The sequence below is a fragment of the Rhinolophus ferrumequinum genome, chromosome 12 (assembly GCF_004115265.2).
Source record: "Rhinolophus ferrumequinum isolate MPI-CBG mRhiFer1 chromosome 12, mRhiFer1_v1.p, whole genome shotgun sequence".
In the NCBI taxonomy this organism is placed as follows: domain Eukaryota; kingdom Metazoa; phylum Chordata; class Mammalia; order Chiroptera; family Rhinolophidae; genus Rhinolophus; species Rhinolophus ferrumequinum.
Window position 1 is genome coordinate 23,036,183 of NC_046295.1, and position 13,477 is coordinate 23,049,659.

The 13,477-nt window shown below is 33.0% G+C and overlaps 1 protein-coding gene across 1 annotated transcript in view; it reads right to left on the reverse strand.

The window, feature by feature from the left end:
* CCDC171 (coiled-coil domain containing 171) overlaps positions 1–13,477 on the reverse strand; it is a 267,732-nt gene that overhangs the window by 128,329 nt on the left and 125,926 nt on the right. The window contains exons 20-21 of the mRNA XM_033124173.1: positions 13,163–13,345; positions 7,663–7,848 (exon numbers count right to left, since the gene is read on the reverse strand). Of these exons, the coding sequence (XP_032980064.1) occupies positions 7,663–7,848; positions 13,163–13,345 (369 nt within the window). The remainder of the gene's footprint in view (positions 1–7,662; positions 7,849–13,162; positions 13,346–13,477) is intronic.

The following is a 13,477-nucleotide window of genomic DNA, read 5'->3' on the forward strand; positions in this document are numbered from 1 at the left end:
TATGGCTCATTAAAATAAGGTTTTTAAATAATCTTAATGAATGTCAATCCCATTCACCCGGTTGCTGAAGATTATCCTTGAATCATCTCTTTCACACTTCACTTCTAATCCATTTGAAATTCCTTAATTTTATCTTCAAAATGCAAATATATCCAAAATCTCACCACTGTTTACTTCTACTACCCTCTTCTAAGCCACCACCATCTCGGTTCTAAATTACATTGTTAGCCTCTGACTGGTGACTCTGTTTCCACTTTCGCATACCTACATTCTAATAGATGCTAGAATGATGTAAATGTAAATGTAAATAATGCCACTCTACCCAAAAAAACGGGATGCAAAACTATATACAGCATACTTTGTTATATTTGCCAAAATATTAACCATGTTTATATATGGGTGATAGTGGGATTACATACACTTTGGAAGGGATATGTTTTTAAAGGTTTTCTTACTGTGAGCATGTTTAATCAATAAAAAGAGCAAAATTAAGGGAGTGTTTATAAAAAAATAATACAGAGTTGAACTGTATGATTCAAAATATTTTAAGTAGCATTTAAAATATGGTATAACCAAAAGTTAGTACTCAATTAAGAAACATGATAATTCTAATCTCAAATTACTACTCACTGAGGACAAGTTTAAACATGGAAAAGGCTATTTTAAAATTATATATGAGAACATACACTTTGAAAAAAAGAAATTATGTCATAATGAGTTTAAACAAAAAAGGGATTTTTTCTTTTATTATATATTTTTCTGTTGTTCAGTCTACCAAAAAGGGGAATAACATTTTTTATGAAATTCTTAGCTTCTTGAATCTTCTGTGCTAATTTTTTTTTTTAAATGACCTGAGAGCTGTTTCTTTCTTAATTCTTTTTTTCTCTGACCTTGAAATATAATGGACTACTTCATAGGTCTCAATGGTATAAGTCATTAGGAAGATAAAAAATATATAGGATTAAAGTAAAAAATGATAAGACTTTTAAATTAAGCAATGACGTTAATAATCCTACTTTATGAAAATGGGTTATGTGATAGATTTTAATTATTATTATAATCAGGGTTTATCAACTAAAAAATGTTTAAATTTTTTAAAGTAAATGAATTTGGGGGCTCTCTCATTTAAAAGTTTACTAGAGAAAATATGGCTATATATAAAAAAATTAATAAATAAATGACTTCATTTACATTCTATACCCTCAGAGTATAGCAAATAATTTTATTAATAGTATAAAGGCTAGGACTTTTTTTAATAAAAAGAAGATAAATATTAATAAAATGTGATCCTTTACCAGTATTACTACAACTCCCAAAAAATCTTTGCAAATTATTCCATTTGAAATTTGAAAAACATACTCCTCTTTCTTCTTACTTCTTCTTTCCCATCTTTAATCTAAGTGTAATTAAGTTTTGAGAGTGGAAAATAGTAAAGCACAGAGTTCATTTTCTATTACAATTGAGATATAAGCAAGAAAAAGCTAAAGCAGCTGCAAGAAGATGAGGAATGATACAGGGAGCTGGGAGGAGGCATACGTCTCTGAGACTCTGTGAGGCTACTACAGCTTGATGGGATGGAATACAAGAGAGAAGTACGCAGATGACAGAAAATGATGATGAAAAAGGGCATGTGAATAAGAGTTGCATCAGAGTTAGACAAAGGAACTATTTGGCAGGCCTGCTATGAATAAATCTTTTATTTTTTTCTATAAGCTATTTTCTCTAAACCAATGTCTAGGAATTTTCATGGACAGAATTATAAAATTGTGACAATTCAAATAATTTAAGATTTTATAATACTTTCAGAAGCTCTCATCATTGTTATATCAAAAATCTCACCAACCACTAAGATATAAGTATTCTTTTTAATTAAATTCAATATGTTCTCCACAAAATCAAGTACTGCACTTTCCACACAGTAAAGGCTCAAATATATATATTAATTAGATGACCAAAATTTATTTTTCAAGAAAGATGAATCAAGTGGTGATTTTCTTAACTTTACAGAATGATTCTTTGCTTTATTAAATGATCCTACAAATATAAAAATATTTTAAAATTTTCTATAAATAATCAACACACCAAGTATGTTTCAGATGTAGAGTTATCAGAATTTAATACATACCTAACTTTTCCTAGGAAAAATAAGGAGTAACTATAGCTTTATTCTAAACCTAAATGATTCAGTCATTCTTTTTTTTAAAAAAAAAAAAAAAAAAGATTTTATTGGGGAAGGGGAACAGGACTTTATTGGGGAACAGTGCGTACTTCCAGGACTTTTTCCAAGTCAAGTTGTTGTCATTTCAATCTTAGTTGTGGGGGGTGCAGCTCAGCTCCAGGTCCCGTTGCTGCAGGGGGCCGGCCCCCCCATACCTTGGGGGTGTCGAACCAGCAACCTTATGGTTGAGAACCCACTGGCCCATGTGGGAATCGAACAGGCAGCCTTCGGCATTAGGAGCATGGAGCTCCAACTGCCTGAGCCATCGGGCCTGCCCCGATTCAGTCATTCTTAATGTCAAACTTACTAGAGGGCAAAATAAAATATAAATATATACATACACACACACACACACACACACACACACGTGTGTGTGTGTGTGTGTACATATCTTTTCATATAAGCAATGTCATTCAGAAAAGTCATTCAGTTTCTCCTTATGCTAAAATATTTTAAAAAGTAATACAGAGAGGGATATAAATGATAAATGTCTATTACATTGTTTTGTACACCTGAAACTAATTTAAAAAAAAGGAAAGAAAGAAGGACAGAAAAGATAAAATATGGAAGTTTGCTTTAAGTTAAAGAATCTGACATAACTTATAAGAATGTCACAAACACATTAGAAATGTCATTTAGGAAAACAAACAAAAAAAGACATTCTGAGGACAATTGGGGAGTATGAACATGGATTATATATATATTAAATTATATTACTGAATTTAAAAAAAAGTAACACAAATCTAACGCCCATCAGCAGATGAATAACTAAATAAACAATGTCATTTACAGTATGGAGTTCTGTGCATCAATTAAAATAATAAATAAATCAAGTAAGGCTCATGTAAGGCTCAAAGCGTGTAGGCTATTTTAATCCAGACTTGTGGTTTCTTGGACAACACAACTGTCTCAAAGTTAGTAAGCTTTTAATCTCTTTGCTACTAGTCAGTGCCACATGCCAATAAATATACCAAGATTCTTTCTTGGAGATTACCCTCATTATTGATTTCCCTTTTTCCATATACCCATGTGTACACACAGCCATTGCGCTTAATGGTGGTTACCTTGAGGCCATCTAAGATAACTGGCCAGAATAAGAGAGCTACACCCCTAATTTGTTCTTTGCTCTGGGACTGAGACTTAATGGGCTCCTTCTAGGCCCCAGATTTCTAGATTCTCTCTCCCTCTTCCCTTTTACTTATGTTCACAAGCCAACTAATTCTTTCCTGACTTCATCTCTTTCTTGTAATACCTTGTCCAAAACAAAGTATCAAAGCCAACATACATTACCATCAATTCTTTCTAACTACTTCCCCTAGATCTATAGGATCAGCAGTCCGAAATTATCACAAGTACAGTTTTATCAAATATTTTGCCACAGCTTAACATGAATTTCCATCTTTCCACCTCTGACATGTTTCCTCACCACGGACTGCCTGGTCGCTAAGCCACTGCCTCAGGCTTTAGTTACTGGTTACAGCAGTAACCTATTTTAAGGTACAAATTTCTGTATTATTTCCCACAAGTATTTTACGCACAGGTTGAGTCCCTCATTAAAATAATTGTGTTTATTTTAATTATTCTTCACCTACTCCATTAACATGCAGTGTCCACCACCAAACAATCTGAAGTCTACAAAGCATAAAAATATGTAAGGCAGGATCCAAGATAAAATGGGCAGTATAAACAGTTACCAAATTTAAGTCCAAACTTAAAGTCCAGAAAAAAAATAAGATACATTACTTTGCGCAACTTTGATAACCGAAAACTGACAAGGACAGTTGAGATAAATTATAAGTCAATCATGACTATGGACATAAATTTTAAAATCTTAAGTGAAAAATTAATAATCTGAGGGCAGCAATGTATTTTTAAAAATCACCACAACTAAGTGGGGTTTATTTCAGGAATGCAAGACTGACTTAACATTAGAATACAGAATAATGTAATGCAGGGTCAGCAAAATTTAGATAGGAAATACTTTGTGTGCCACCTCGGTCACATATTCTTTGATTCGTTTTTTTGTTTGTTTGTTACGTATGGTCCTTTAAACACATGAAAACCATTCTTAGCTCACTGGCCAAATACAGGTTGTGGGCCATAGTTTGCCAATCCCTGATATAATTCAACATTCTAACAGAATAAAAAAAAAAAACATAAAATTATCTCAATATATGCATAAAATGTATTTGATAATATCCAACATTCATTCATGATTTTTTTTAAAATAATGCATAATCTAGGATGATAACTCCCTTAACCCAATAAAGATGATATATCAACTAAAAACCTGTAGCAAACTTCCTCCTTAATGGAGAAATGTTAGAAAGATTCTCTAAGACTGGGAACAAGATGGATGCCTACCTACTGTTCCTACTTCTACTTCACATTGTATCCTAGTCAGTATACTAAGGAAGGAAAAAAAATTAAAGGATTAAGATTTGAAAAGGAGAGGCAAAACTCAATAATATGACGGTCTAATTAAAAAACCCTATAAAGTACAGATAAAGTATTATTTGAATTGGTAAGAGAGTTTAGCAATGCAGATGAATATGAGATTAATATATCTGTCTATTTATTCATGTGCCAGTTACTTGGCTGATCTTAGTCTGAAGTCTCCTGAAGGCATTAAATTAGGCAAGCTTTCTTCCAGAGAAAATTTTACATTAGCTTCTGTCTAGACATTACTGACCTGAGATTATCCCATTCAGGTTATTAGGCAATTCCTTAATAAGGGCAGCTCAGGTTCAAGGCCTGATGTACTTGGTGGAGCCCAAAGCTTAGTCTCCCACTTCCTGCACTGGATTTGGTGTTTGCCTACAGGGTAAGCCCAGCATACGTTCACAGTGCTGACTTTGATTTCCACTTGTTGGAGTTTGTTGGTGGTGTTTGTTCTGTGAGATTTCCTTTATTCTTTTTTGTTTTCTTTTATTAAATTTTCTTTTTTTTTTAATTAAAGTTTATTGGGGTGACAATCGTTAGTAAAGTTACATAGGTTTCAGGTATACAATTCTGTAATCATCTATATAGATTTCCTTTACACTTTAAAGCACTGCTATAATACAGGAAGTGTCTTATCCAAAATCTAGCTGTATCGTAAAGGAAGGCCATTCATTCTGTGTTATCAAGTCCAAAGTATGATTTATAAAAACTACTGCATATAGAAAAATGATTAAAAACAAATCCCAAATGTTAACAGGGGTTGTTTTCAGATGGTAATTTGTTTTCTCTTCTGTATTTCCCTATCTTCTATTCATGATCTTATTTGTTTTTATAAAGAAGCAACAAACTTTAGTTTTTAAAAGAAGTTATGCACAGAACACATTAAAAAACTATTTCTTTAAGTATTATTGAAAAACAAAACAATATACTTGCTTTTCCAACAGTATCTTAATTAACTCTCATAAAAATGCTGTAACTTAAGTATCATCATCCCTAATTTTGCAGCAGAGGAAACTGAGGCTCCGAAAGGTTAAGTTATTTGCCCAAGTGACAAAACTGGGATTTGAATTCAGAAATACTTGTTCCAAGGCCAGTGCTTTTTCTACTGAATCATACTGCCTCCCACAAGAGAGCATTTTCACATTACCACCTGCTAGTTCTAATTAAGAGGCAGTAATTAAACAATTCTCCGCTCCTGACAATATTTAAACTACTGGCATTTTACAGAAATTAATACAAACAGCTTTTTATCTGCTGGAAGATACTATAACTAAACACAAACTACAAGCTATTGCAAAGAGAAAAAACTGCTTTTTCAAAGCATGGTTAATTACATTATCTATTAATGAAGCATAAAAATTGTGTTCAATGACTAATTGCAAAAATGTTCAACTTGACTAGTAATCAAAGAAATACAGAGTAACAATGACATAGTGATCAAATTAGCAAAAAAAAAAATTTAAATAGTAATAGCCAGGTTGGGTAAAAAGTGAAATTCTGATACATTTTTGGTGAGAGTGTAACTGGTAAAAATTTACTGTAGGCCAACTGATAATATATACACTTTAAAACATATGTGGCTTTTGACCTAGTAATTCTCATCTAGGAATTCATCCTAAGGAAATAATCACAGATTTGTAAATAAAGATTTAACTACATGGTTGCTCATCTTAGAAGTACTTACTACAGCAAAACAGAAAAATAAAAAGAAAGAGAAAGAAACTGGAATGAATTTAAATCTACAATAATAAAGAAATTAGATTAATAATTTTTAATAAATTTTTCTAAAAACTAAATCCCAGTTTCAATATTTTATAGGCCAGGGAACCCTGAGCAAATCCATTCAACTCTCTCAATTTTATCAAAAAACAATGGAACAATAATAGCACCTATTTCACAGGGGTAATTTAAGAATGATGTAAAATAATTCATCTAGAGACTGCAGCATAGAGCCTGGCATATGTACACTGTCAGTCAATAATATACATAATGTGGTTAGGAAGGCAGATGTGAATCTGACTCCCTAGGTCTATCACTTACTAATGGTTGTGCAAAGTTACATAACCTCTTTGTATTTCTGTTTTCTCATCTACACATTGAGAATAATACCATACAGTTTGTGTGAGGTTTATATGAGATAATTATTTATAAGTGTTTAGCATAGTGCCTGGTAAACAGGAAACTCTCAATAAATTTTGACAATTTTATTGGTAATATTAGTATTTAGCTACTAGAATAAATATAGATTATTTGTATAAGAAATTATATACTAACTCTTGAGTTGCTTACTGCTTTTAGGTTTGATACCCAATATAAAAGCTATGTTATATCATTTTGGTTTTCCTAGAATTAGTTGTTCCATTCCAGTGTGTATAATCTCGCTAGTGAAAACTCCACAAGCATTATAATCATAAACTAGAATTCTATTATATTTTAGAGCTAACATTTCCAAAAGATACCATAGTCATAAATCCATTAATGAAATTTTCTAAATGACAACTGTTTTATTTTAACTTCTGTTTTCCCTTCTGAACACCTTTCCCACAAATAGATGACAGGAAGAACAACTGCTAACCAAATCTCCTTCACCCTCAAACACGCACTTATATAAGATTCAGAGAGATCCATATCCAAAACCTTTCAAAATCCAAAAGATACATGGAATTTCAAGGTCCGGAGGGAACAAAACAAGGAAAAAGAAAAAAACACTAAAGAGAGAAAGAAACAAGAAATATAAATGAAACAAAGGAGCAAATTATTACTGAAAAATATCTCCACTTTGTTCTCAAATAGCAAGTAAAACCTACTTATATATTTTCAATACACATAAATCCTGCTTGGAATCAAGGTCCCAGAACCATATTTCATTCCATCCTTAAAAGTGCTTATAGAATAAACATTTCCTATCTTGGGATCTGTTCCCTACTCAGGAGATATATGTGATTCCCTCAAGGACCCACACCTAGAGGAAACAAACCATTATGCAAAGAATATTTTCCCACCTTAACAGCTTCTCCGAGAGTTTGGTTTTTGTCAGCTTCCTCACTGGAATGTAGTTCAAGTCTATAATTCAACTCCTGTAGTTGTTGCGCCTGTTCATTCAATAGCATTTGTGCCTGCTGTTCCCGAAGTAATGCATTATTCAGTTCTTCACAGGCACTTTCAAACTTCTCATGGGTGATCAATTTCTGAAACAAGGGGGAAAAAGTTCAACGATCAGCTAACTGCATTTTGTATCATTTAATCTTCATTCAGAACTGTATTTGTTAACATGAAGAACATAATACATACACTTGTAAATGTCTGATACATGACAAAAAATACTAGTAGGTTGGTGCAAAAGTAACTGCGGTTTTTGCAATGAAAGCTTTTAACAAGTTCCTGTGCTTTTCAATGATTCCCTAAAAGTCTGTGTTCAGTGTATGTTACCATCCAGGCCTCCCTTGTCAACATGCCCTCCTTGGAGACTCCTTACCGGACCATACCTCCTGAATCCCACCACAACTCTCATTACCATATAATCTTCTTTTATTTTCTTCACAGTCATTATCATTATCTAAATTCATCTCATATAGTTGTTCACGTTTTTTATCACCTGTCCGCAGGCTGCCACCACCCACACACATTGAAGGATGTGAGCTCCACTGAGTGGGGTCCTCACTCAGCTGGCTCATCCAATACACAGAAGAGTGCCATGTAATAGGTTCTCAAGAGATATTTGTTAAATGAAAGAATATTCAGATATAAACATTTGCCAGTAAAACTGTGCACCATAACATACAACATGGTTTTTACAATATTGTGACTGCTCTGGAGAGCAATAGTTAGAGAGCAATAGTTAGAGCAATAGCAGAATAGTTATTCTGCTCTGGAATAACTAAAGACAGTTCTAGACAAGGGCCATCCTTTCAGGGGTGTGGAACCCAAGACACAACACACTTGTTTTATGTCCTGTTCAAAATATTTAAACAACTGAAAATTGGTTACAACAAACAACAAGAGACATCTTGATCTTGAAGAACAAAAATCAGGAAGGTTTCCCTAAAGGTAACCTGAGAAATGTATGTGGAAATTAAAGGAAACCATGCAATTCACTTAATCACAGTAAGTGTATATATGTGTATCTATTTAAGATGGATAATTTCCCCATTGTTAAAAAGAATTTGAGGTGGATTAATATAATTAACTACAAATATAAAGCAAATTGATTTAAAATTTTAAAAAATCTAGCAGGTCGGGGGAGGCCAAAAAAACCTATTGAGTCTAGGCATCAAAATGGTAACTTATTATAGTTGAACATAGACTTTACCTCTGAGTTTTCTGACAAATGAGACAAGAATAGAAATGTGCTTAGTTATAGTTTCCTCTTGGGCCAATAATAGCAAGTGTGTGGCTCATATACAAAGAAAAACTTTTGCTGGAACTAAGTTTGAGGACAAATTTATTACATGGGTCTTTCTATATTATAATATGTAAGTACTCAGTATTACTTTGGCACCAGGTACCTGATCTGCTACCTCCTGGAAGCAACTGTCTTTTGTTATTATTTGCCCTTTCAAAGGTGTATATAATGGAATACACCTTTGAAACTCAATACTGATTAAGTTTCAAAAGGCAACAGTACAGCATAAAAATAGATTCCTAATGATTAACCTAAGTTAAATACAAAGTAATGAGAAAGATCACAAGGCACCAAGGAGATCACAAGGCTGCCTCATTTATTGAGAGTCAACTAGTAAAGGTGTATCTAACACATCACTGACACTTGTACAGTGCTCAGACTTTCGGGAACACACCTTTTTACTCCCTGTTAACAGGTGCCTCACTCTTCACATTGCCCTATTATTACAAATAAAACTTTCACTTTCAAAATATCAACTATAACAACCTCCTCTCGGCACTCCAGCTCCATTTCAACTTCTTAATGTCCCTTTATCCCCTAATGCCACAGCACTCTTCTGGGTCATATGAACAAATATTTTTGCACTTCTTCTACCTTCCATTGGTTAGGTTGTTTTAAATTATCGCTCCTTGCCATCAGACCATTCTGTCCTGGGCAATCTACTTGACCTCTATAAGTCAAGATCCCTGCCATTTTGCAGAACTTCTTCGCACTCCTCCAGAATTTCTCATTTACTTAAAAACTTAGCTAATTTTAGCCTCTCTCTTGTCCATCTATCCCTCCCAGAGACTCCCTCAATTCTGTTCACTCTTCCGCAAGCAAATAGGATCAAACAAGTGTAGCAATGTAAATTAAGAAAGAGATGGTGTGTGAAAGCAGTTGTATGGAGCTAATAAACCAAAATAAGATCACGAGAGTTAGCTGTTCAAGAACAACTGTCAGTAGATGAATATGGTATTCCAAAACAATGAAAGTACTGAATAGCTTTTGGCAGGCTGGATGTTTCCTTTTCTGTTAGAATTTTAGACCAACCTAAGCAAGCTGTTTTATTTTCCTCCTACATAGTTTTCTTGAAACCAGTGAAAGGCACACACCCCAATTTATTTTAGAGGGAAATAACATCTTCTTTTCCATCTATTATGTTTTTAATAAAATCATTCTTCATTAATACAGCCATTAACCAGTGTCAGTGAAGTGGTTTACCACTACAGTGAAAACCACTACAGTGAATATTGACCACTATAGTGAAGTGGTTAAAAGTATGAGTTTTGGAGCCTGACTACCAAGGTTCAAATCCTGTCATTTCCATTTACTAACTGTGCAACTTTGGGCAAGTTACTTAGCTGCTCTGTGCTCCATATTTCTCATCTGTAAAATAAAGACAATAATAATATTGAACTGTTATTGATATGAGAGGACAAAATTAATCAACATCCTAAAGTACTTAGGGTCAGGGCCTGATACATGGCCAATATGTCACTAAACGTTAGAAATCATCACTCTATAACTTTACACCTTATAATTGTGTGTCAAAATATAAAAATTAGGTATCTCATTCCCTCAATTTTACTTTAATTAATCCAATTTTCATTTCTACTCTTCAGTGGAAATAATTCACACTAAACATTGTCTGAAACACAGACTTAGGTTTTGCTGCAAGCCAGTTATTCAACCAAAGCCCTTTCAAGAGGATTCTATCACCTTCCAGCAACTGTTCTTCAAACTCTTATAACCCCTCTAGATTCTAGAAAATGAGTCCTGACTACTTCCAAACTAATGAAAGATAAGATGTTTACTTGTTTTCCTAATGAATTTCCTATGAACTAGGAAATCCTAGAATTCTTCATACATATTCCAAGGAGTAATGTATATAAAGAATCTTCCAGTTTTCAGGAAACCCACTATTAGCTAAACCTCATTATAGTTGACTATATTCTAAATCTCAAATTGCATCAACGGCCCTCCCTCTCTTTCCATTTCAACAGGCCATCTCAAGGTCCAAAATTTAGTTAGTATATACAGTTGAAAGCAAACCAAAAGGAGAGAGAGATACTCCAAAGGAATTGGCTTTTAAAAATACACACAAACACACACACACACACACACACAAAGTATACACAACAGCTCTTTATGACTTAAGTGTAATGACAAAACAAATTCGGGAAAAAAATTAAACGTGTATGAATAGAGGAACAGTCAAATTTTAATACATCCATATGATAGAATAGTATTTATTTATCTAAAGTGAAATTAATAGTAAATGACACAGGAAAACGTTAACAGTACCTTAACTAAATATATATATATATATATATATATATATATATATATATATATATATATATATATGATAGAATATATCACATGCAAAATCATTCCAAACTACAACTGTCCAAAAGGGAGTGCATATACACATATACACAGAGAAAAACACAGGGAACAAAACGCATGCACACTTCAAAAGGGATTGGTTCTGGGTGGTTAAGATTAAAGTAATTTGAACTTTCTTCTTTATACTTTTTAATTTTTATTTATGACTATCATGTAATACCTTTATAATCAGAAAAAAATGTTGATAACAGCTATATATGAAGTTAGAAGGGTAGTAACCTGGGGGAGGGAGTTATCACTTTGTGAGGGGTGTAAATGTCTAACTATTACATTGTTTTGTACACCTGAAACTAGTAAAAAAAAAAAAAGTTGAAGCAGCTCATAAATTTTTCTTCAATGAGCAAAAACCAAAGAAAGTAAGGAAAAAACTGTGTTTTCTTTAGACATTCACCAAAAAGAAAACTATTACTTATCTCTGATCAGAAGGATAATTCATGATTAGTTGACCTGCCCAATTTATAACTCTTCGCCCTTTGAAGGTATAGCTATTTGAAATAATAATTAACATTAGCAATTTACATTATCATAGGATTAATAGCTAATCTACTATCTGCTGCTATCTCCATTACAACAAATGTTAAAACTGCAAATTCCAAATTAACCAAAAGATACATTTAAACTGAAGTTAAAACTCGAAAAATTTAGGTTTCCCAAAGAAGGAGGTACTCAAAGTAGCTTATCATGAGGTTTAAGAAACAAATTTTGTATTCGTATGCATATTAGCTATCATCAGTTGTATACAGTTTTGAAGTTGTAATCTATTAACTCTATATTCCTATATCTACATTAAGAACAATGTTAATAACTAACCCAACTACAAATAGAACATGTGGATATCTGTATTTTGTGGTGCTTCATATATTTATGTATTTCATTCTTGATCAAATGTTATTTGGCTAATAGCCTTCACTTTCTCAGCTATCTTCTGTTTTCCTACATAATACATATAAATCCTTTCTGGAAGTTAGACAAAATGAACATTTCTTTGGAAAAGCAACCTGATTTCACACTAAATAATCTAATTTACTCAAAATATTCAATATAAAATGCAAAGAGAGGAAATTCAACCCTCCACTCCAAACATCTGGCTCTACTGGGGGCACTTTATTTATTTTTATACATGTGGGGGCTTATTTGCTGTAGCAGTTAAGCTATCCTAACTTAATCGTTGTCTATACTATCAGTCACAGTTTACATTTTAACAGGGTTATGAGTTGTGCTGACACGGAATCAGTATTCCTAAGCATTGGGCGTAACTTTTTTTATTGAGCTATAATTAACATACAACATTGTGCAGTTTAAGATGTATAACGTGATAAATTTATGTATCACAATATGATTACCACCATAGTATTAGCTAACACCAGTATCGTGTCACATAGTTATCATTTCTTTTTTGTAGTGAGAACATTTAAGATCTAGTTTCTTAGCAACGTTGAAGTATATACACTTATTGGGGCATTTTAGAAGGTAAGTGTTCTGATGAAAAAGAAATATTCTTAACGGGACTTTTGAATTACTTGAAAAAAACAAAAAGTAAAACAAAACAAACATGTATCTATACACACACACATATATGTATATATTAATATATGGGTGCGTATATATATATATGTGTGTATGTACACACACACACACACACACACACACACACACATATAAATATTGAGAGTTCACCAAAGCCATAGTTCTTTAAATCATATACTTACAGAGTGCTTAAATTCATTTAATTGCATTTGGAGACCCTGGGCTTTGTCAAGCTCCTTTTTCATTTCATTGACAGTTCGTTTGAATTCGGTGACCTCTAAGCGCAGCGCGCGGCGCTCCACTTCCGCTGCGTGCAGTCTCTGTGTAAATCCAAATATTTGCTTCTGTAATGATGCTGTGCTTTTCTGTTGTTAAACAAGAGCAGTTTTACAAGTAGTAAGTACAGACTTAAAAATCAACAGCGATGACCATTTCACCAATTAAATGCAACTTAACATTATACAGAGAATACCAGCTATTGCTAAAATTTAGAGGTG